This window comes from Dromaius novaehollandiae, chromosome 1, assembly GCF_036370855.1.
Source record: "Dromaius novaehollandiae isolate bDroNov1 chromosome 1, bDroNov1.hap1, whole genome shotgun sequence".
NCBI classification, from domain to species: domain Eukaryota; kingdom Metazoa; phylum Chordata; class Aves; order Casuariiformes; family Dromaiidae; genus Dromaius; species Dromaius novaehollandiae.
The window spans coordinates 63300618-63326569 of record NC_088098.1 but is presented as its reverse complement, the minus strand read 5'-3'; the positions used below and the strand labels follow the sequence as shown (position 1 = coordinate 63326569).

Sequence of the window (25952 nt, the reverse complement as noted above, 5' to 3'; positions counted from 1 at the left end):
AGCACATTTAATATGAATCACTCAATACGAGACATACGGATCATTTCCCAAAGGAATACAAAAATTAGTTTAGCTGAAACCAGAATGAATTCCATCATGGTATTCAAAAAAAGGATATCGCTTTGCATCCTTTGATTTGCACCTCACAGATGATATTTTCTTTAAAAAAGATTAGCCATGTCAATGTTAGTGAATAAGCAAGCAGTAGCTCTGTCTAAAAATTAGAACCAGAACACCAGCTATATAAACCCTGGGCAGTTCACAGTTCGCGGTGGGAGGGGACAGAGGCCTCAGGACAGCACTCACACAAGTCTGCGGAGCCGTGCCATGAACTGGGCCACAAAAATGAACCAGTTTTGTACATTCCTAATAGCATGATTTTGCAAATACGTCTACTGACACAGCGGTGAGGACAGCAAAACAGAGCACAGGAACAAATACCTGGAGAAAGCAGCAAATAATATTTCTGCAACGGGCTTTATGGGTAAGAACAACACTTAGCTAAACCCTGAGGCTAGGCGGCCACGTCCAGAGCGGTCTACGCTCAAAGATTTGGTCTGCACACCCTGTTTGAGGATTACTGCAGGGAACGTGGGGCACAGGATGGGCAAAAGCACAAAGTTCACAGGAGCCAGAACGCAAGCGAGAGGAGTCGGAAAAGAGAAGTGGCCAGGGTGGAAAGAGGAAATGCTTTGGTCAGGAAAGGAAGCAAGGAGGAAAGCAAAGTGTAGATAAAGAAGGTGGAGAGGGGAGAGTGAAAAACAGAGCTAAACACAGAGAAGGGGAGAGAGGGGGGGGAAAAAAAAAGATAATTTAAGCCGCCCAGTAAGTGTGGAATAAAGCAAAACCTTCCCTCAAAAAAACCCAGAAGAAATCAATGAAAGAAATGTCAGTTTGGTTGTTCTCTGCAGGCATTCATTACAAATTGCCAAAATGCTAATATATTCCCATGCTTGATGTGTGCAATCAGTGTTTTCCTCTGCAGTATTTAATCTCATTTATCAAGCTTCTTAGTACAAATTAAGTTACAAGGTAATCAATTAGATTCAAAACACAGCTTGTTTAGCTGTTTAAATTTTGCACTGTAAGCATATTCACCATAATTCAACAATTAGCTCATCAGAAACCATGAAGTGCTTATGTAGCTTTGCTTTTTGTCATTCAGATTCCTTGCCTGAATCATCGCAAATGTATCAGCTCGCAACGTCCCCGTCCCCGTCCCCGTCAGGGTTTTTAAAAGCCCAGTAGGAAAGGCCTGCAGGGAAGGAAGGGAGAGGGAAGCACGAGGAGGCCACACTGCGGGGCTGCTGTTTGAAAAACACAAGCGGGACTCAGGAAACCGCTGCCCTATTCCGGATGGACCGACAAAATGCCGAAGCGACTTGCAGCTAGACTTCTGTGGAAGCTGCTGTCTTACAAGATTAGAATAAGCTGGATGGGCCATTTTGGACCTGGAGGAACCAGTGGCTTGCACATTCAGAAGGTTTTTCCCTGGCAGGTAGGAGAGACAGCATCGTCCTCAGGCCCCTGAAGCAGGGACACATCAACAGAGGTGAGCGCAGAGCATGTCCTGCCAGTGAGGCATTACTACCCGATACAGAAGAATTTGGGAGGGCTTTTAATTGCTGTCAGCTGGGCAGGGTTGCTCTTTTCTCTCATTGGACTCAAAAAGCCAATTAAAACATTGTCCACTGGAGCGACAGTGCTAGAAATCATAGCCGTAGCTGCCAGGTGTCGCAGCCAGCCTGCAGGCTCTTCCCATTACCCGATTACCAGTCACCCCAGGTGCCCCCTTCTCCTTTCAATGGCAATAAGGCATCAACATGCAAAAAGTCTAAACCCCATGCAAGCCCTATTATGCTGCCTGAGAGCTTCACTGTTACCCCCTGCAACACCTTTGTATCCATTTTTGGATCTTGTTTTAAACTTTGAGGAGAAATTTTCTGGGGTGGGAACTGGCCATCTCCTATTTAATATTAATATATCTATAGCTAAACAAGCACATGTCCATGTGTAGACAAGGCTTCAAGATAATTTAAAACTGCGCATTCCCATATTCTAGGTTTGCCTTGTAACCAAGAGCTGCTAAAATAATTATAGAAAAATTTGGATAGTTATCATCTTTTGCTTAAGTTCAGGTCTATGTATTCTATACATAAAGTCTTTCCATGCTCTGGCAGTTTTGATCAAAAAGATGATCAGGTAAAATGCATATCTGGGAGCCTATTCTCCAGTTCAATGGGTTTTGGTGGGTTTGGGTTGGTTGGTTTGTTTTTCTTTGCTTTTCTTCCCACTCTCCCCCTCTTTTTTTCTTCCAGTAAAGCTAAGTTTAAAGTTAGTTTCAGTAAAGTTTTTGCTAGCTGAACGTGTCAACATTTCCTGACCACCACAAGGGAGGAGGTAAAGAAACGCCCAAATGACACCAAGCATGCACTTGCAACCTGAATGAATTGGCCAAAATAGGAGCAAATTTTAGAAAGCTACACTCGTGACCCACATGTGACCAAGCAGCTCAGTGTTAAAGCAGGAACTGCACTGCTTGCTAAGATGGGAGGAGCCCAGGTCGACCCTTTGGCCATGCTCTGAAAGGGCGTCTTGGGCTGGGAGGAGGCAGCAGAGTGACAGGAGCAAGGCAAAGCCACGCACAGCTGCGGCTGACGGGTGAAACTCATCATCACCTGCACGACACACTTCAGTGTTTTAGCAGTTATATGCAGTAATGTGATCAACATTTGCTGCCAGCTGTGCTTAGATGGAGGTGATCCAGCCTGACTGCCAACCCTTCTCCTGCCCCCATCTCTGCTCCCCATGCCCTGCAAGCAAGGAGCGGGTACCTTCTCCTCCAAACCGAATTTCTGCCTGCTACAGTCCTCTAAGCTACAGTTTCCCAAAATCACAGACTGGGCTTAGAACTAAACACAACTAAAAAGTTGTGTGTTCTTTGCATTAAAAGTTGTTCTTTGCATTACATTCCTGACCTAGATATTAATGCTATACATGTTACAGCCTAGTAACCGTGGGAGAAGCACCTCCAGTGTTCTGCATGGATACAGGAAGGCAACAGCTGAGTAACCTTATGAGCTCTAGATACAGATTTGTTAGTTTATTTCTCCCGAAAGGGAAGCCGTAAAAATCTGATTGCTGTCCAGCAAGGACAGGTTTTCATTAAAATAGCTTTGAATTGGTTTATTTGCTACTGTGCTACCACCACAACAAAACCTGAGTGGAGCAAGGAAATGATTTTATTTTTTTCCCCCCGGAAAAAAAAAAAACATTCAGGGCAAAATTTGCTACATAAACTGAAGTTTGCAAAAATAATTCTGATCAACATATTAAACTATATTAATATCCTTTCCATTAACCTCATGAATGCACACAGCAGGTATATCTGAAGTGCCTGGGAACGCAGCTGAGATGTTCTGTTCTCTTCCCCTGGCCCCATACGCAAAGGCTCAGTCCTGTTTGCAAGTATAGCATACAGCCGAGAAGCATATACTGAGAAATTCAACTTAGTGGAAGGCTGTAGCTCAGTTGATTTTGTGGTCAAAAGAATTATGCTGTATTTGCAGAGAGCATGAAAAGGCTATCTATTTTATAACGTGGGTGTAAATTCAGCAGAATTACATGTCTGAAATGAGAGAGAAAGAGTCTTCTCAGCTGCTCACATAAAATGCCAGGAAGCAAAAAGATGTAAACAGATGGTCTTGAGATTTTCCAATTACAAACCTTTTTGGCAATATACAACTGGAGGAATTCCAGACATTTGTCACGTTGACATCACTTTGTGGTAAGTAATGGGATTTTGTTTTTTACAAATTGAAACACGCTGCAATTTGAAGACCACAACAAGCTATCTAAATCAAAACTAGCACTCAAGGAGTTAAAGCCACATTTTAGAATAGTTCCAAATCTAAAGGAAGCAGCTCAAAGGCACAAAGACACCTGTATTGAATATAATGTTTATTCGCAGATCCACTAGGATTTTGTAATGTAGCCAAAACATGTAAGTAACTTTGAGCAGGCGGCCATGCTCATACTGTTAACGAGACTGTAAAACTAAAGCTCGCCATGAGGAAAAGGGGCAGACTGCTAAACACAACCTCCCAGAAGTCGAAGAAACCCCCTGTTTCTCAAGAGAGCATTATCTGTAAACTTTCAGTTTTGGTCTGATTTTGCAAGACAACTGCAAACAAAGGATCTCTGAAATATGCGTTCCTCCTTCCATTTTTGTGAGTATCAGCTCAAAAACTAACTGCAATTCTTTAAAAATAGGGTATCCTTAAGCACTGAATGTTATCATTTGCAAGTCTTATGCATAACAGGTTCTTAGAATGGGACTTGCTAGCACTGGGGGGCTGAGAAGATGTATAAATAGGTTGTGTGGGCCTTCACAGCACCTCTCCGAGGAGCTCTGAAGAGCATGTGTGCAGGCTGCTTTCTGAAACAAGACCTAGCTTTCAAAACGTAGACAACTATGGCTTTTGGAGCTCTGAGGTTTATCTGTACTCCACTCAGACATGTCACTGATGCTGGAAGTTGGGGCCCAAGGTAGTGATTTCATGAAGTAATCATTGACAACAAATCTCCCATTTTTTGAGGAGGAAAAAATCTCTTACCTGGGCTTGGAGGGAAAGAGGGAAGGTGACTTTCACTACTTACTTTCTAATGTACATTAGTTGCTACAGATTGTCATTTTGAATTAGGTCAGTAGTAACGTAACGATATTTTGATTTCAGAGGTATAGGTATACTGTCATACCAAAACACACTAAGGACTTTATCAGATTCAAAAGAACAACCCCCAAATACAAAACCACATACTCTACCCAACCTTATTGAGTTATTCTTCTAGGTTATTCTAATCTGGAAACTGAAAGAGCATTATAAAAATCTTTGGGGCATGTAATAACAGTTAAAAAACAGAAACAGAATGAACATTAATTTCATTCTACAGGATGATTGCTTCAACACCAGGATTTCCTTCAAAATCTGAATTTCTGCTTGAGTTTCCAAATTATTCTATTCAGTGGCTAATAAGGAAGAAATTAATTTTAAATTTGTTATGGCAATGGTAAAACTTAACATATGCATGAGAAGACACAGTACTCACTACTAAAATGCACAGAAAATATTACTGAGGAATCTTCTCAAAACCAGAGCTAACAATTTCTAGCATTGCCCAAACTATGGCTATAACTTCAAAGTCACAGCTCTTACGAAGCAGAAATGGAAAAAGTTGCTGCTTAATTAGACAGGTCATAAAACATAAAAAATTAGGATTGTTGTCCATTGATGTGGCTTTTTCATAAGAAAAACTTACTTTCAAGTCCAGAAAATAAAAACTGTGCTTACTTGTTATTGGTAGGTCCAGTTGCCAAGACATCTGATTGCAACTTTGGGAAAAACCCTTGTTCATATTTCCCTTGACCAATCTTCATATCAAGTAAATGTGGGTGGATGGCCGTGTGATCAATCTTCATCAGCCGCTGCTCAATGGATTGGGCTGCAAGTTATATTCACAGGTGAACAACTGCATTAGTGAGCTACCAGAAGACATGCACTACAAGAACAAAAGTAGTCATGCTCTGATCCCTGAAAGCTAAGAAGTTAAATACTCATTTTAGTGCCTGAAATCTGTCACTTACAAAAGTGAGGAAACATCTGCACTGTTATTTCATTTTTAGTTTCTTTACTGAACGCAATTAGTATTGGGACAAACAAGTTAGCAGTTCAACAAGCAGGTATTCAAGGGAGCTTAATGGTGACAAGATGCATTGCTGAAAGACAACCCTTTTTTATTTTATTTATTTTTTTTTGAGAAGATGGATACAAATATTTTTAAAGAGCTGTGCAATCTTTCCCTGCAATTAAGTGGTTGGCTTTAATGCTCTTTCTGCAAAACTGAGACTTCTTAGGCCAGTTGCGACAGGAGCAGCTCTCTGCGAGGGGTGGGCACCTCGCTTTGCCTGAGATACGCTTCCATGGGACAGACGCACAGGGAGCAAAACCTGAATTCTGCAAACACCTTGCAACTATGAGATCCTCCCCCTGCAATTGGATACGCTATTCCTGGACAGCTCATTCTGAAGGGAAAACCTTCTTAGATAGAACTTGGAAAGTCATAGCTAACTGTAGGTAACTTGCTTGAAGGGCAAGAGAGGTGCTGAAGACGCACAGAAGCTGGGAAGCCCTGAGGGCTGACAGGGACAGAGACTCCACTCCACTGAGATTAATGGAGTTTAGTCATTTACTTCAGTGACATGAGGATTTCATCTCAAATCTCTAGCTGACCGAAAACAAATCTGTCAGCCTCTTAACACCGAGGCAGATATGCTGTGAACAAGTGGGGAAAGTAGGTGTATGGTGGAATCAGCATTTAATTAAGGACTTGATTATTCCACTTTTTATAGCCCATCCATTAACAGACAGGCTCATTCTTTCAGCCTGTCACAGGTAATGAATAAATATGCAAAACATAGAAGATAATTCATTTTCCATTTGTTAAGAACAACTTAGAGCCAATGACCTATTTTTATAGAACTGTGATGGGAAAGAAACTGTCAAGATCTACATATATTATCATTAGAAACGCAGCAGCTTTGTATTGCTTTCTTTTGGAGGAAGCTAAAAAGGCCTGGGTAGTATGCAGAGAGAAAGTTTGAAGGGTTCCAGAAATAGCAGGTTAAACAAACAAGTGCTGGATCAGTGCTCGGTTCACGTATGTGTGACTGGTAAATGTGAAGGAAAGTAGGCATTACTATCAGTTTGCTGCTTCTCACAATACAGAATATGAGGTTCTGGTGCCACAATGTCTACTGAAACTAGGCGTTGCATAAACAGTCGACCTGCAAATTAGAATTGTTTTTAATAGAAAAAAATTATCAGATAAGATTTTTTCATGTTTCTGCTACATTTGTAATAAGCAAAATGTTCTGAAGGATTAAAAAAAAAAAAACCCGAAAGAAATGCATTTGCCTCAATTCATTAATATGTGACCCAAATTTAAGACTATAATTCCACTGTATTACTTGGAAACAAAATAAATATTTCAATGATAAGAAACTCAGCTATCATTTGAAAATGTGCCCTGTGACTATACTGAAAAAATCTAGATCTTCACTACATATCATATAGTATATTAACAGTTAACTTCTATTGCTGGAGCTACTAAAGATCCCATACAGGATTGTCTGTGGCATCCCCCACTGCTCTGGCCAAACAGTGCTGGTCAAAAAAAGTTCTTTTTATGGGAAGGAAAAAACAAGGTCAGCAAACTAGACACAGGGACTCAGCTCCTCTATGTGGCGCTGGCCCAACAACTACAGCGAAGGAAAGCTCCCATTGCAATGATAATAGGAGTTGTGTGAAATGAGAAAGAGCAAGTATCAGCGAGCAGCTCCGTGGTTTGGTTTATTTTCATTAAAGGCATCAACCTAGGAGAGTTCAAATGGAAGGGCAAAAGCTCCCTCTGTTTTTAGCATTTAAAAGAATACTGAAGATTTTACCTAGGGAAAATAAGGACACTGCTAAGTACTTACCAGGTAACTCTAGGACCTCCTCACTGGCTGCAACTTTCAGATGTCTGAGAAACTATATTTCTTTGTGGCTGACATTGTACTTCTGAATATTTTATTAGTCCAGCTGAACATACCTGCTTCTTTTAAAGTGCTGCATTTCTGGTAGTTGGATGTCCGCAGTGCAGGGGCCCTTACATTATATAGCCTTATTTTCTCAATTCGGGAGTCAAAAACTCGCAGAAAAGGGTCCTTCTCTTCCCACTGAGAGATTATCTTATTATCTATGAAGGTTGCAAACATCTGTGTTTCAATGAAGTGAGAGAGGAATGGGAGGTAAGGCTCGGGTTGGTCCGAAAGGAAGGAAGCCTGAAACACAGAAGATTTAATTAGTGCCACATTCCCTCTTTACTTCAACATGAAAAGCCTTCCTATGGGAGAAAACAGACGCAGCAGCTATCAGCAAGGCTTGGACGAGGCTTCCCCACCACAAAAGCACCTCTCGTGGGGATGGCAGGAGCCAACTACAAGGGCGTTTGGCTCACGGGTCATCTCTTCAGTCATGGGGGTGAGAAATAAGCAGTCAGGGGAGGGTTTTGTGACAACTACAGTAAAGGGAATACGGATATACGAAGCAGTTCATGTACTGCCAGCATTTTCAGAGAAGCATAGCAGCTACTATGCATAGGAAGGCAACTGCGTAGGAGCTGTGGCAGACCACCACCATGTGTGTCCTCTTGAGACCTCTAGTCTGCTGGTCCTTGGTTGGGACTGAATCACTTATTAAGATATCAGAGTATACAATGCTTTTCAGCTACTGCTCTTTTCTAAAAGTGGCAGTTAATCATCAAACTCCAAATAAAAATCGAGTGGTGTGTCTAAATCTAACTGAGCTTCAAAAAGTCTAACCTTAGAAGCTTGCTTTATTGTAAAAGTGCTAGGAGAGATTGCATAGGCAACCCCCTGTTTTTGAATGCTACACTGTTCAACAACAATCAAACAAAAAAGCCATGGCAGCATTATTTGATCAAAAACTGACAGAAATCAATATTTAGCCTGTTCCTTTAATGCTTATCCCCTGAACATTCTCAGAGCAGGGTTTGTATCTGAAAAAGCTGATGGTTAGAAGCACTATCTACTTGGAAAAGTCACTGAGAAAAAATAATTGTGCAAGCTTCAGAACATTTCTCATTCCTTTTGCTAGCCTACAGACTAATTATTTCCCCACTTCCAATTGCAGCTTGCATGTCACTCTTCTGTACACACTGCAACAGAGTCACAACAGTAGGCTTCTCCCGTAATGATGTGGTAGCCTTCTATGGAGCAATGCTACACATTAGCATAATACTAAGCTCTATCGTGAGACTAGGAAACAAGAAATATGAAATATTGGATTCATTTTTTGTCTTCTGTGTGAATCTCTTCTGTCAGTGAAGAAAGAAAAAAAAAGTCCCTTTCTATTGCTACCTCTCCACCAAAACCACACGTAAAACCCCATCAGCAGCTCAGCAGTGTGTCTACTCAATGCTGATCAGGACAGCACTGACCATTTCCTTTCAGTGGGTCTGTATCAGTTTACTTTGGCAGCAGATCTGGCCCTGTATGATCACAATGGACAAATCTGTCTGTGAGGCAGAAAAGGAATGGAGGATTAAAGAGTGATATAGTTATTCCCTCCCCACCCACCTCGAGATGGAGGAAAAAAAAATAGACATAGCTATTTTTACTTTGTCAAAGTTTTGCATTTGTTCCCTGTTTGTCAGCCAGGATTCCATATCGGGTGCAGCTTGAATGACAAAAGCCTCGTAGTCTGCAAACATTTGTGTGAAGCGGTTGGCGAAAACCTCACGAAGCTGCACGTTCAGTTTGTAGTCCTGCAACTCCACCTCCTCACACTGCAGCTTCACATCTCTTTCTTTTTCGGCAAGGGGAGCTGTGATGGTCATTTTTTCCACCGTCACGCCTGTTCTCTTGGCTAGAGCTTGTAGGCGGGCAATTGTTTCGTTGCCTTTTAGCAACTCGTACATGTTGATGGCATTGCTGGGGATGTTCCCGTTCTTTTTGTCATTCACCAAGTCATTGAGAACGAGGTTCTTGAGTTTGGTGGCACTTTCACTGCAGTGCAGGTTGCCTTCCGGGGGGATCCCAAACTGGAGGAGAACCTCGGAGATTTCCTGGATAAATTCCAGTTTGTTGGGGAACTGGGGGAATTCTTCTGGCAGTTCTATGAAATGGTTATCAATATCCACAAAGCACAAGTTTGCCTGAAATAAAAAGAAAAATTTTTCAAAATGGACACTCAGCACTGAATTAGTTCCTCTGCTAAGTAACCTATACTTTCGCAGGATGTTTCCAGACAGCAGCATCGTAGCAGACCTTTGCAAAAGACTGTTCAGCTGTGTAGTCCAGCGCAAGACATTTTAGACTTTGGTAAAGCTGGGGGCCAGCTGAACAGCAACAATTCAAAAAAACAAAACAAAAATCCCCCCCCCCCCCCCAAACAATCAGCCTCTTTCCACCATTCTCCCAGGACTTTCAGATCCTACACTTCATGCTACAAAGACTGGATATCCCCTCCTGGAACAGCAATGGATGCACCTGCCAGAAGGATGTGCAGCACCACTTCTCAGCCCATGCAAACACTAGCTGCATGAATCACTGCATCTCAAGGTTGTTTACTTTACCAGGAGTCAACTCAGCTGCAAAAACCCTCTGTAGCAGTTTTTCCTCCTACCAAGGAATAAGATGTTCAGTGAGGAAAATGATGCTACTGGGAGCAAAGCCACAAAAAAGGGTCCCATGCAAATCCTTTGGGATCACATCTGATTATAGTTTGTCTGTTGGAGGCCAAATCCTGTTTTCTTCTCCCCACCCTGGTTCCAAGGAAGTTGCTACTCTTGGAAATTCCTCTGCCTGAGATTTAAACAGAGTGCTCCTAGACAGCTTTTCTACACATGTAAATGGATCTCAGTCATAATATTAAACCCAAATGCACGCATGAATCTAGCAGAGAAGATACTTTTACTAGGAATGTGTCCATGGGGGGAGGGAAGAACTTTGCATATATATATTAATTACATTGCAAATGCACCCACAGGAATAACAGCAAAATGAACAACAGTAACTGATCTTCTGAACTGCAGCTTACATCTGAAATTCACTGGCTGAGAGCACTGTACTGAATAAAATCCTAAACCAGCTCAGATTCCCAAGGTACCGGGCTCTGAAGGGTTTTACCCTGGCATAAAGCTGCCGAGCACGAGATGCAGATACCCGCGGGGCAGCAGGTCTTTGCTGAGCTGGCTTTGCCATTAGTCCAGTTCCTCAATGGCACTTTCACGGCACTTCGCTTCTAACAGAATGCTGCAGACAGCTTCAGATTATGCCAACAGAAAGGACTTTTCCTCCTTTTCTGAAAAGGTTTACTTTCAGCAGGGCAATATAGTCCCACAGCAAACGTGGTTATAAGATTACGGACATTTCAGGGACATGTTTGACATTAATCACATTTCACACAGATACTTTATAGGGTATTACGACTCATTTGGCAAAATAAAAGTATCCCTTCAGCTCACTTTTTCATAAGAAATTTGATGCATTCAAATAAAACAACTTCTTAATACAAAACAGTTTGCTTTACTTGATATATATTAAAGAGTCATGGTATGCATTGGTACAGTTGTTTAGCTCAGGGACCGTCTTCTTATCTATCAATATTTCATTTCAAAGGCTTTTTAATTTCAGCTCTGCATATCATTTGCAAAATTTGAAAAATGAGATTTCAATTCAGAAAACCCTCAGGGAATTGGTCTCACTTCTCTCTTCAAAAACATCTGATGATTAAAGTTAATGCAAAGTGATTAATAACCTTAAGACAGCATGATGGCCAGTTGTTAGAATTTTTATCTCTAACATACAAATGGTTTATATTTAGACCAAGAGCTTGAAAAGCTCACCCTGGCCTGAACAATAAAGGAATGCTAAAGTGAACAGTGCTTCATCGCTGCTCACGTGTTAAAGGATTTTCTATTTTTTATTGTCTACAGGAATCTGATATTCTAGATCTTCCCTGTTCAATACCCCTTTTTGCCCTCTCACACAGCTATCTGAACTGTAGTTTTCATAAATGCTGGGTTGATTTTTTTCTTACTCATTTGTTAAACATTGTAACAGTTTCTTCTTCCATTACTATTCTTATCTCACTGGGGATATTTAATTTGTTCTTCCAGCAAAAACCCATCACATTAAAATTTTAATGTAAGGAAAATGACAGCTTAATCTGCTAAGTAAAAGCATATGACTAATAACTTTAAAAAAACACAGTAATTATGTAACATTAGCATAGTTACTGAAAAGCATAGCTAGATACCAGTTTCATTTCCAAGCCACTACAAATTTCACATGATCGGGCCATTGCATCCAGGAGCTAAGACTTGATTTGCTCTGTTACGTGCCACCTGGGCTAAGGATGAGTCACCTCTGCCTAACACATAAAACAGATCTCTATTAAAAAACAGTTTCTCTGCTGAATGAATTCGGCCAGAAACAGCCTTCTCTACCTGGCTCCTCACTGCCGATTTCTGGTAGGGGCACCTATTCTCGAGGCTTGGAAGAAGTTTTGGCACAGAGCCTGGCACAACAGTGCAATAGTCACTCAACATTACAGCAGTATAGTTATTCTTGGGGTTCCCATCGATATTAAGAGGAAACCCACATTAAAATGTGCAGCATGCTCGAGAACGGGCTCTAAAGCACTGTCACCACCTCGAACAGAGAGCAGGCTAGAAATATCCCAAAGACTTCACAGTAAGGAATCTAATCAGTGATTTTAGGCTTTAGTGGCCACATTAAAATGAGAAGTAGTTTTAATCATCTTGGTCAAATTTCAAGTAGAACAATCTCTATTTCATTCTCTACCACCAGTGATCTCAACATCTAGATTAGGAGGACTTCTATTTTTTTCTCTCCTCTGGGGAAAAAGTAGTAGATAAGGCAGCGAGAGGAAGTTTTCACTTCCCACTGCATAGGAGAAGACGAGATCTTCAGTCCAAAAGACTATCATCGGAGTGAGTCGATATTTTGAAAGTATGTATGCGTGTGTATGCTTCAAAGTGGTTGACAGTCACAGTACGAATGCAACTCGAGCTTGTTTGAAGCCAGGCTGCTGATCTCGTCATAGACCCAGGCGCAGTCAGGAGCACATCAGTTCATCCACGGGTAGGGATGAACAGGACAAGGCACGTTTCCCGCTGGTAAGGTGGGGACAGGGATTAATCCACACCATCCAGCAAGTATACCTGAAGTCTAGCTTTTCCAAAGACTGCCCCCAAAAGGAAATGCTCTTTAGTCCTCTACTAATAGGACTGCAACACCAACAAAGAATAACAAAACATGGTGAAGTGTGTGATGCAAAGAAAGCAGAGAAACTTTAATGACACAGGAGGAAGCATTTAGAAGTCAATATAATTAGGAGCACTCACTAAATCCAGAAACACACCTAGAAGTGCTACAGGACGTTGCCCCCTCCCTCCCTCCTGCCGGGAAACAGTGTGGTCTAGAGCCTCTCTGCAATAGACGTAACGGTGCCAGGGAAGCTTCGTAACACAGGACACAGCACTTTCCAGCAGGGATTCACATAAATACTAGTAACACTGGTACTTTAGAGCAGGAAGAGCAAAGCCTGAGCACTGCAGGTGGAACCTACCTCCTGGGGGAGCTCCAGCTTGGAGCGGTCGGTTCCCTCCTTGGACTGCAGGCCCATCAGGTAGGGCACGGGAGCATCCAGAAAGTGCAGGAGAGAAGCGGGAAGGATGGGGACGTACACGTGCTGCCACTGAAACGGGAACAGGAGCGTAGTGATCCCTTCTGCTACCGTCATTAGTCGCTGGTAATCTAAACGGAGAGGGAAAGACGTTGAGGGATCTTTCTGGGTTTCACATTTGAGATCTGGTTTAGAAGGACATCCATGGCATAACAAGTCAAAAAGCATGCTTGTATGGTAAGATATTCTTTTGAAAATAAGACAGTACTGCAATATTTAGAAGCCTAAAACATTATTTAATTCACCAAAACTCATTACCCCCAGGATGAAACTGCTGAACATAAATATTCGTATCTTATCTAGGTATGTTCTGTCATTAAATTCACTTATTAAAAGGATACCAAGAGTTCTCTACAGTACAGGAAAATAATAATCTGTTTCTACAAAAAACATATATTTTTACAAAGAAAAAGGAGGAGAAAGGAACAAACTTTCTCCCTTGATCCTACCTGTCTACCTCTACTCTACTTGCTACTACTTCTAAGGTTGAGTATTATTTTTCCAAGAGAGACATCATGCTTTCATATTAGCAGAAGTTTCTAATCCTTAAGTGTACAAAAGCACCTTTAAGTAAAACTAAAAAAAAACCTTAACAAAAATTCACTTTTCATAAAAATATTCTGTATAGCTAGCATGTCTATATCACAGTATTTTCTCAAACTCATATTTAGTCCATCTATTTATTGCTTTATACCGCTTCTGGTTCAAGTAAATGTATTGTGCATTTTCTTTTAAATTAAAATTTAATTAGATCCAACTGAGCCAGAAGAATATTTTAGAGTTGAATAACAGCAAAGTATTTCTCAAACATTCAGCTGGCATGATGTAACACCACTGCCTGCTTTTTTTAGTACAAATGAGGCAATCTATATTTAAGAACAAGGTAAAAAAAATCACACATTGCTATTAAAAGAGATGGTCATCCTTATGGCAAATCTCAGCTTGCAGACAATCCATCAGCAAATGGGTAACAACCACTGGATCTTGCAAGCTGTTAATGAATTAATGAACCAGATGATTGCTTCTGCTCCATATTATAAGCAGCCTACATATTAAGAACAACAACTTCCCCACAGTTTCCAAGAGCACAAAAGTATTTAAAACATAATTCCTTAGGAATCTGGACCTATTGTGAAGCAGCAGCATGCCTCATTTAATGGCAGTGGCCAGAGACAGGAAAACTAAAGTGCAAATATTTTTAAATGACTTTGAAATTGTGCAAGGTATATTGCACAGAGAAGAGCTGAAGTCAGTTCTGATTCCCACTCTAGGGCTTAGCTACTTGTGAAAGCTCTCCTTTACTATTCACAAAGAGTTATTCTGTTCCCCTTCAGTGCACAGGTACTTAATCAGTAATTTGCCAGAGGAGTGACAGATGGGATGTTTCCACTGTGGCTGTACACAAAAATAGAAGTTCTCATCAATGATGGACAAACCTCAAGAGCTTTGGCTCCAGCAAGCAAAACGTTTTCACTGTCACAAAGGCCAGACTGAGATCCCTGCTAATACCTGGGGCATTTCCCACCTCTTCCAGTCCCTCCTCACTGCTCCATGAAATTAAAGATATACATACAAACACACAGGTCTTGAGTTATGCAAGAAGCCTTTTCTCTAGCCCACAGACTGCTTTTGTACAAGCAGGAGCTCAGCCTGGCTCTTCCCCTTTCTCGAACCAGGCAGCCTGATGCTCTGGCAGACATCAGCGACAGCGAAAGGGCTGTCATCTGAGACTGCACTGCTTTCAGGGGGTCCCTGGGAAGACGCACTTGAGTAAGTATGCAAATTAAAACAACAAATTGCATAACCTTTCTCCTTCTTGCTAGCACCTCTCTGCAGAAAACTAGCATTGATCTACGGAAGGTCAGCTGGCAGGGCAAAAACATTTTTCATCTTGTCTTACTAATAGCTAGTCATTCAATCTTAAAAGTGTTTTTCATACATACAAGCTAGTCTCAAGGTTACATCTCAAAACCACTCCTAGCTACTAATTTTACACCAAAGATTAGCTATTTATGAATCTCTCCCCATTAAAAGATACATAATTATACACATCCATTGGTCTATCTCGTTGAGGAGCATTTATACAAAATCAACGTTCAACACCTACTGGTGAAGCTTAGGAGTCTCGGGAATTATGATACTATGTAAACATTTCATAATTCTGTGAGTTCTGGAAATTAAAAAAATCAAATATAGGAAGTATGTGTTAGCATGTACAAGACGATTCCAAAGTGTATTCTGATCTCATGGTCACGCGAAATGACAGATATTCGCAAAAAGATTGCAAATGTCTTTTTGATAAAGGCATTCAATACTGGAAATGATGGCTCACTTTTTTGGTGCTATTGATAAGATTTAACACCTTCACTAGTACAAGCTTGTAATCAATTTACTGGGAGGAAAACCATATAAAACAATACAAAAAAGAGAGATGACCATATTATCAGGCTCTTCAGTTTGCATTTATCCCCTCTCCCACAGTGATGCTAGCATATACCACAGTATTTATTTTGCTCGGCTGCTACAGCTGCTTCCCTCGCATGCCTTCTCGGCATACGTTCTTCAGAGTAGGCGACAGCAGCGAGCACAGAGCCTCCAGCAAGTTCTTCATGTTCAAAGTTAAATCTCTAATTTATACACAGGGCATTTTCCAAGAAAAACTGCTCAAGGCAGATAATCCTGGGGCAAAGTGGCTCCTATAGCTCCTATTGCAAAGGCTGCCTCCTAACAACAGCTTAGCTGGACTTGGCACTGATCTCTCTTTCACGCTTAACCTTCGTGCTGGAGCAGCAGAGTTGAACTGAAGTGCTCTAGACCCATCCCTCGCTCTGGTAGTGCCTGCTGGGTGCCTCTGGGCGAGTCCCTCCATCTCACTGCCCCACGCTGGGAAAGCAGCAGTAGGGATGACCTGCTCCACACGTGCTGGCAGATCTACCATATGAGCACCGTATTTCAGCCACCCTTTACAAAGTTCCAGAAATATTCACATGGCTCACAAGGTGCAGCGCAATGGCCAAAATGCAAAACCTTGATGATTCCTACAGACTTATGAATGACTATTTTGTGCTGGAGATGGAAACAGTTTAGCATTTGAACATCAACTCACTATAAGTGCTTTTCTGAAAGAGTACAATATTGGGCAAATATTTGGTCCTGATATCGATACATCGTAATACAATAACAGGACCATAACCAATCAGCACGATATTACAACAGATACTGTGCATACAGAAATGCCACTATCTCAAAGAGCTACAGCCCAAACGTTTAAGACAAAGACAATTAAAAAACCCCAACCCTCTCCCTTCATTTTACAGATCAGAAACAGAAGTTCCAAGGTGTTCAGTAATTCATGAAGCTCAAAGGAAAAAATGATTTTTCTGTTATACAAAGTAGTCTTATCTCCAAATCCTTCCCATCCTGCAGCAAAGAGAAATCAAGATCTTCTGAGAAGGGAAAGAAGATATCCATCTGCTCAGGACAGCCAAGGCCTGCCTAGTTCAGCTGCTGCCCCCCAAAATGAGTTCAAATCTATAGTCATAGTCAAACAGAAGAGAGTTTCACCTGGGACCTTCTCAGCAAACACCCAACCACAGGATTTTTGAGCATATTGCATGTGTAGGAAAGAGCGCACACACTCATTCAAATCAGAAACTACATTCTTGCTGTAACCGGTACACTGCTATTCCAGTTTCAATACACTGGTCTTTCTGATGAAAGATCAATTTGGCAGTTTTCCAATCATCTATTCCAGTAACTTACCAAAGGTAACATAGAAAGCCTACAGCAGAGTTGGAGTCTGAACTTGGATCTTTTAAATCCAGTACGATGCTTTAAAAGTAGGCCGTGCTTCCTCTTTCTTTTCCTTTTAAAACACTTTTATACGCAATTTGCAAGTACTTGGAAGTACTTGGAAAGATGGGTTACCCGGACACCACTTCATTTTCTCCACTGCTTTTTGAACATGCATAAATTATAACAGCAACTTTGTAAAACCACATGTTCAAAGATGCATCTTGGAAGATGATACTTAGAACATATTCACAGATAGTGCCTGATCAAAAGGAAAAAAACTCTAAATAATAGCTTAAAATAAAAACAAACAAAAAAACCAATGGACCTTAATAAATGAGAGCTATTTGTTCAAAGGGAAACACTTCAATCAGCATTAAAACATTCTTGCAACTAAAAGCCTTTCCATATGCTATATTTTCGGTCAAAGTATTATAAACAAGTGCTGCTCAACAGCTACTTTCTCTAATAAGATATGGATTTGCTGAGCTAGGTATATTGGGAAAACTGGAAAATAAAAATCAATGTTTTGCTTTGCACTCTGAGCATGAGTAGAAAAGGTGCACAACCGCCCCAGCAATGATTATGAGACCTGTCTAGCGGCTTGGGACCTGCTGACATGTAATGGTTATACATTGCACACCAGAAAGGAAATACGAAGTTTAACTTCCAAGACAAAAATTGTTTATGAAAGCAAAGTTTTAAAAATCAGATTTCAATAGATCCGCAGGAGCAATGCATCTCTCTCTTACAGACTTCAGCAGGCCCTGGAAGCTTTAGATCCTGGCAGCTGTGGTGACTGACAGGTCAGACCAGGTGATTTTCACCAAGTGGGATGGAGACGTTCAAGAAAATGCGCATTTGCTTCAGGAAACATTTATTCTCCGTAGAAGTCACCTTGTACCAGCACTGCTTTTAGGGAACTGTAACAGGCCAGTGAGAGGGAGCTGTAAAGCAGCGCGCTGCCGTGGGGAAACACCATGCAGCAGCTCAGCGCCTCCTACCCCAGGGAGGAGAGTGAATTAACCAGCCAGGGACATGGCACATCAATTACTAGATAAAAGCAGAGCACTAATTTATGCAAATCTGAACACACATATTTTTTAAAGCTAATGGCATGATCAAGAGAGGCATGCATCTAATTGCCCGAACTAGGAATTAGCCTCTCAAACCGTGGGTCAGCTCTGCCCTGAGGGAAAAATGTTCTGAGGCCAATATTTGCTGAGGCCAATTCTTACCATTTTCCCCCTCTTTGGCAAACGCTTAATGGAAAAAATCACTTCCACTTCTGTAAATTTCCATTTGTATGATTTATCTCTGTCACAGCCTGCCATCAGTGGTTCAGCATAAATTAATTTATGACTAAGAGCCACCCTAAGAACTAATTCACAGGAAAACTTGAATTAGCTCCCATTACTGACATAGTTAAGCCTCTGAGAGCAGGGCAAAAGTCTGTGACAAGCTCACAAAAAGGCACTAGGACAAGATCTGGGGCGTGAAGACGTGCTCTGACAGCTCAGGTACCGTCTCGATCTCCCCTCTGGTGGATGGGGCTGGTGGAGCCTCCCCTCCCGGCAGCAGTGGCTGTCACTCTGCGCTGAGCAGGATGATGAGAAGGCCAGAGCCTCCATCCTTACTGTAAACTCTGCACCACACTAGCTACTGTTCCTACCATTATTCCAGGCATAAAAGGAAAAGAAAAGAAAAAGAAAAAGGAAAAAACAAAGCCCCACAACACCAGACATTCTTCCCAAAATAAATGCAATGTTATCAGGCAATGACTTTGTTCAGGACCACTTTTGGTTACCTTAGCATTTACTTGGCATTTACCATGTTTGGAAATGCAAAGCCTAGTTTACCTTTTTCCTGCTCTCAAAAGAGAAAGATGTTTTTATAATGGAAAAATCATAAGATACAATGAAAGAAAGTGAAGAGGTGATGGAGCGTGTGTTTGTGCATGTGGAGTTATAGAAGCAGTTGCCAATCTTCTGCTATGCTTCATTATTGATATGAACAGGAGTTTTCAACTGCTTTAAAAACTCAATTTTCCAGGCCATATTGACTCGTGTAACAAAATGAAAAATATTAAAATGAAAATTGGCTTTGTTTTTTCACTTAAGTTGAAAACCAAGAAGATATTTGATTCTTCAGTTATTCTATCCAATTATTTGTCTCCTTTCCAAGAGAAAAAGCATTGCAGTCTTTTATAACCGTGGCATCACTGAGGCTTTAAACACTAGTCCCTGTCACAGCATACAAGCATTTTGTCCCTACATAACTTTTCTAGTCTTAGTTCTGTAATACGTTCCAATACATTTTTATAAATACAAGTTTGGAGTGCAGCTATTTAAATAATGAGCAGTAAAGAATAAAGATTTTCTACATAGCTGTTTGGTGTAAAAATGCTTTAATGGGCAAACAGAGCATGTGTATATTTTGTTAACAAAGAAACAAAACCAAAAACACCTCCCCTTAAAAGACACTGCAAAAGTAAGATCTTTCAAGTACCAACTTTTTTCTAGGCCACAACTATATATGCATAGTCATCTGTATTATAATTCCTGAGATTAAAAATAATGCAAAGAATATTTCAATCTTTGAGGAGCAATTACTCTAGCCCTTTGAAAAACAGCTTGGGAAATGCTCAAAATTTTAATGAGCAGAAGCAGCCTAAGCTATAAGAAGTTTATCTTTGGCTCATCCACATGTACTCTCTCATGTTTAAATCCCTGGAAAGACAGACATTCAAAACTGATTGACGAGATTTCTGCAGAGCCCACAATTGAATTCATCTTTCTCCAGCAGACATCTCACGCCAGTAGCATTTTGCTACTGATCCTTGGGAAACCGTAGCAGCTATCACACAATGCTATTAACTTGGAAACTGTTGGAAGCCTGGACATTCGCAGTAGTATTACATCTCTACAGTCACATGGGAAATCTATGCTCTCAATAAAAGAAAAAGCTCTTGAAAAAGTATTAATTTCCAGAGATTGAATAAACTATAACAAAACTACAACAGTAGGTCTGATTCATAAAGGAAAGTCTGTAAGTCACAAGCTTACACAACGTGTTAGATGTGTGCTGCACACAGTATCTTGTTCAGCGGTAACAAGTATGACTCTCTGCGCCAGCTTTTTCTATTTTATTGAGTCTTGTGACCCTTACATCTTTCCTCTGAAAGGCATAGGAATACATCATAATCCGAGCGTTAATTTTTACAAGACGAAGTTTGAAAGGCTGCAATCCAAACACATCCTGAAAAAGTGTGTGTGGGGAGAGAAGGGGGGGCACACCCAATCGCTCCTTCTCCTTGATTTTTAGAGGCCCAATGTTAAGATTTGGCACAACTTAAAAGTATTCTCAGGAAGCTGTAACCTGAAGTCACAGGAATTCTGTTTCAGGTATGGCTTCCTTCATCACCTCTGCAGGCCCATGTCAGCGCTTACGGCAGTCTACTACACCTACCAAAAATCATTTTGACCAGCTCCCTGGAACTCCATGTTGTCTCCAATAAAAGTAAAGACCTATTTTTTGAGTCTTGTCATTTAAGGAGCAAGCACAGGTCCTTGCTAGTTATCAGGCTACCCTCTCCTTGCTCCCCGAGTTTTGCCCCAGCATTGCCACAGCCCAGTGTCCCATTCCCAAGCAACCTGACTGTTTTACATCTTTGCACTGAAATTCTTTGGTCATAGCGTCTTTCGCACTAGAAGGACACAATTATCTACAATGGCAGGTCCCAAATTGTAGTTTCCAAAGCCACAGTAAGAGCTCTGCAGCACCAGACTGCTTTAAGGTTTCAACCGCAAGCTTGAGACAAATTGAGGATTAAGGCTGCTGCCTGCAATCCAAAAAGTTTGGGAACTGAGTAGCTTGAAAAAAAAAGAGCTCATCCCTCTTTCGCATTAATCCCTCCACCTCCCTGCTTGACTGCCACAGCTGCAAAGCAAAATCACAGTCTGCTCCAGCCCCTTCGTTTGCCCCAGCAATGGATGGGATAGAGTTCATCCATAAAACACTGCAAACGTAGCAACTAACTGCAGAAGCTGGCTGTAGCAGCTGTGACAGAAATATCTACCAATTGGTCCCATCTTGCTGCAGAGCTGTGCCAGACACCCTCATATCGTGCCAGGCACAAGTCCAGGGCGTGCTGGGTAGAGTCACCGTGCACCCTCACCTCCTCATGCAGTCGGATGCCTTTGCGCAGGCTGCTGGAAACGTCACGCCTCAGCTACATGGGTAAAAATAAACTTTGTCATCAGCAGCTGCTAATTCACTAGAAAAAAGCCAGTCCCGTCTCAGCATAACCTTCCTCCCAGGCATGTGCCGCAGTCATCACCGACCCCGTGGGCAAACGGCTGCACCTCTGCTCAACTGCCATCCCTGCTGCTGGCTGCCTGCTAGCTGTGCTTTCCTACAAAGCTGGGAGCGAAAGCTGGTTGGCCAGCTGATACATGTCTGCGGTTTTCCTGCTCTTTCCTGGACTCAAAACTTAATCTGTCTTTAATGGACAGATGTTCAGAAAAAAAAATTAAGGTTCTCAGCAGCCAGCCAGCAGGTTCATTGCATAGTCAGAGTAGCATAATAACTTATATTTATATTTTCATTCAACTTTCCAAAAAAACTTTATCCAAAAAAAAAAAAAGGAAAAGTTTTTGCCAAGCTTGAATGAAAAGTTTTCCTCCAAATAGGCTAGGAGAACCATGAGAAAGGTCATTATCTTCCCCCCACATATGTTATTAGCAGCTCTCTGACTGAAGTCATTCAGTGAACTAAAGCAGGCTTTGGTACAGTGCTCTTATTTCTCGAGTAGCAATCGTAGCATTTCATTGAACTCTGACTTGGATGTAATAATACCCTCTTGCTTGAAATTGCACCCTGCAGACCCAAGATCATCTCTAATCTCTGGATGAATTTAGAAGGTTGCAGCAAGGCTGGACCTCACTGGGAAAAGTCACAGCTAATCCATCCTCTTCACACTGGAAAGGGAAGGATGGACAAATTTACAGGATCACTCTCATTCGTTACAGGATCACTCTCATTTGTTACTTTGGAGTGAGAGATATTCAAACCAAAAATTTCCATACAGCTTTTACCTTGAAAGAACTTGGAATTGAGAAAGTGTTTCTCCCTGGTGGACCTCAGAGAAGAGATTTCAGTAGTATATCGCTAGTTATATTTTAAATAGGAAAAGAGCTGTTTTGTTTTCTCTTTCAGGCATCACAAAAATGACATTTAAAAGAAGGGCACAATTAACCAAGCACTCAGCTATCAGGATATGCCAATACTGAAGCTTTGCACTTGACCTCCACTCTGCATTCCTCACCTTTGGGAATGAGCATTACAATGCTATTTACATAATTACAGTATTTCCCCAATACATCTAAATGTATGTTTTTCCTCATGCTCCATCAAGATGCATCTAAATTAGATAGCGAGGTAAAGGTCGTGTCAGGGATATCTCTAGATTCCTGAATAGAAGGAGAAGAAAATATGTATCAGAATTTTGGGGGATGGAGGGGATTAATTCTCACTATAACATTTTCCTTTTTAAAAAAATACATGATGAAAATGAAAACAACTGATCTCTTAAATTACAGCCAACAATTGAAAGAAAATCACATTTATTTACCTAACTTCTAGTGGCAATTTGAAAGTGGAATGAAAATTATTTAGCGGATACTTGTGTCCTTTTCAAGGTCTCTTACAAAAGTAATGCATATCAAGATTGCTCTCCATCTGTACAGGATATTACTAAAAAGTAATCTGACAAGCAGGATTTTTTCGCTAATGCTACTAGCTTACGCAAAACACTTCCAGTTTTCAGCGAGTCTGCAACCAAGGACCAGGGTGGGAATGACTGGTGGGGATGGTGAGGCACTTTGACAACATTGCTGCTTAATGTTGAACCCCAGCATCAAGTGGCAAAGGCAGCAAAAAAATCAAACAGAGAAAGAAAGAGGTAAGTGCATGCACACACACACACAGAAGGGAGTGGAAAACTAGTCAAATCAAGAGCAGGATTTCTGCTCACACTTCAAACTGAGAACAGATAAAGCCTTTCATTTTTCGTTCTTGAAAGCCAATCCTCGCAGTCTGTGCAGAAGCACTCTACAAAGAACAGACAATTCTTTGAAGTCAATCACTTTCAGAAGAGCTATCCTCCTTCCACCTCCTTGCACGTTTTTCCATTCTCAGTCTTTTATTCATTATTACTACACACTTATTGACTTTTCTTTTTATATGACAAACCCAAATACTTGCTTTTGAGCCTGAGTTTCACTATCCATACTTGCTTTAGGCGACTTCCCGTCCTCTTTTTCCTCTCCGCCTCAAGCTGTTTTAGATGTTGCTTGAACCACACCTCTTGAGAAGCTGGAGTATTCATCTTTCAATCTTTTCTTGTGTTTGTTAAAACATGCTAACTCCTGGCTTTTTATTGTTCATTTTAGTCTGATGAAAGCTCCCTAACTTTTTACCCAGGGCATGTTTTAGTAATTTTGGGGTCAGCATCACAGAAGATATTTAGGAACCCATATAATTTGGATAGCATCCAGGGAGACTTCAAGGAACCTCTGAAAAGCCTGGGCAAACCCCTGAATGTCCATATGAAACTGGAGCTTGACTTGTTTAGGCTCTCTAGTGCATTGTATCGCAACAGCTGCAACATGCGCCTTTCAGCTCCCAAATACCACAAGGGCCAGATTCGCAACCACCATCAACATCAAAGAAATAGTAATAGGAGGGTTAAACCTCAAAGTATGCCCAGCACAAACTCCAGATTCCTGAAACTTGTAGCAGAGTATTTGTATTATTACAGAAAAACACAACACAGAAGAGAAGAGGTACAAGCCAGATTTTTAAAAGCTTGCTAGCATATTTCAGTATGGACCAGTTCTGCGCAAACTACTTCTGCCAATGCAGCTAGTCTTTGCCAACTGCAATCCTCTCAAACAAATAAATAAATAAATAAGTACCAGCACCCATGTGAGAAAAGTTCTCCATATCTCAAGTCAGACTAAAGAAGGATGCCTTATCACCACTCAGTTTCAGCCCAGCATTGAAAACTCTAGCCTTCAAGCAATAAAAATGTCATTGCTTTAACCAGAATTTACCCCATCATACAAGAAAAAGAAATTTTCCTTGAACTTTAATATGCTACTGAAAGTTGAAAAAGAAAGTAGGAAGAATATTTTCGCAAGATGTATTATTTCATGCTGGTATTTCTTGCAGAAGATAGGATTAGTTTCACGCTGTCTTGCGGCATGATCAAGGGCAACGTAAGGATGATAATTAAGGGAATTCTATTGCTAGCTGTCACAAGTGATAAATATGATGCATAATTAAACAAGCGACACCTAGAGTGCCTGGAGGAAACAATTATTTAGTGCTTTCATTAGGACAGATTCATTTCTCTTCTATTTTTTCATTACATTATTGCATTTCACAAACCCACTGAAAAAAATCAACAGCTTTACTGAAGCTCCTGCCATGGCAGTTGTCTAGAAACCACCCAGTAGGGTGAGGAGCGCAAGCCACCGTCAGAAGGCCCACCTTGGGAGTACAGCAGGATCTGCATCTCCAGGAGAATGCAGGTGAAAACCTGGACGAGGTTCTCCAGTCCCAGAAGCTCGAAGACCTCCCGCAGTGGGTAGTCAGACAGTGGGAGCTCATTGGGACCAGGCCTCTGGCAAATGATGGGCTCGTAAACCCCGTAAAACTTCAGCGACCTGCCTGGGGGTGGCAGGGGCACCTCATACAGGATGTTGTGGATGTAGCTCTCCAGGGGCAGAGGTGGTGGCTGCTGGGAGGTAACTGCCTTGTAGAGCTGGATCAGGAACTTCTTGCAGGCTTGCATAAAGGGCAGAGGAGTGATGAGGCATATGCATTTGGATACGTATAGCGTGTCTCTGCTAATGTCATAGGAGTTGTACCGCTGGAGCTTGGCGAGGGAAGTGGCGTCTCCCTCGTCGATGCTGCTGGCCAGGGAGTCCATGCTGCACGAGGACGAGGCACAGACGCTGCTGTACTGCTCGGCGTTGTGCATCTGATACAGTGTTTGCATGGCTGTGCAGATTTGCTTGCTTGTGACCTCCTCATAGAAAGTGAGCACAAATCCGTACGTACGAGAGCCGTCTTCTCGGGTGATGATGAACGAGTGGAGCTGCGGGTCTCTGTTATCCGCCTGCGTTCTGAAGGACAGCCCTTTGGGCATGCACAGCTGAGGGAAGAGGAGAAGAAAGAGATTAAATTATCTGAGCAACAATTTTATCGTCATTACTTTTGCTTTACAGACACATTCTTTTCCTGCTGCAACATAACAAGTTATTTAACACTGTTAATCACAGTTTCCCTGAAAATAAGCCCAAGAACAAACAGCCTAGAACTGGTATTACTTAAAAGAAGAGTGTGTCATGACCAGGAAAACATCCTCCAAAAATCACCCATCTAATCAGTCATTGTGAACTTACCTTCATTGTTTTGTAAAATTGTTTTCACTACAAATAGGCTCTGTCTTATTTACTTAAGCATCATATAAAAATACTCAGCTTTTTTTCTCAGCAGCATATCATGCTCACTGTACTCTAAACTCAGTGTGTCAAGGGAGCATCTTATATCACCAAATTCAAATTATGCACAATTCTTGAAATGAAATTGCTCGATCATCCCTCATTTTCTTAAAAGAAAGTAAAACAACTGACACCTTTACTTCCTTTCTTAATCGTTATAAAATAGCTTAGATCAGCAGCAAAAAGAATAGAAAAAATAATCCATGTAAGCCTAGCTTTTGATTTACCAGTCAGCAAAATATTTTGCAGTAATTCT

General features: G+C 41.3%; 1 protein-coding gene across 2 annotated transcripts in view; it reads right to left on the bottom strand.

Annotated features, from left to right (window-relative positions):
* The window catches only part of DENND5B (DENN domain containing 5B), a 120629-nt gene that overhangs the window by 32679 nt on the left and 61998 nt on the right, over nt 1–25952 (bottom strand). For both annotated transcript variants that reach the window (XM_064514604.1, XM_064514605.1), the window contains 5 exons: nt 24681–25347; nt 13218–13405; nt 9241–9777; nt 7651–7882; nt 5352–5502 (listed from right to left, as the gene is read on the bottom strand). In XM_064514604.1, coding sequence (XP_064370674.1) covers nt 5352–5502; nt 7651–7882; nt 9241–9777; nt 13218–13405; nt 24681–25347 — 1775 coding nt within the window. The remainder of the gene's footprint in view (nt 1–5351; nt 5503–7650; nt 7883–9240; nt 9778–13217; nt 13406–24680; nt 25348–25952) is intronic.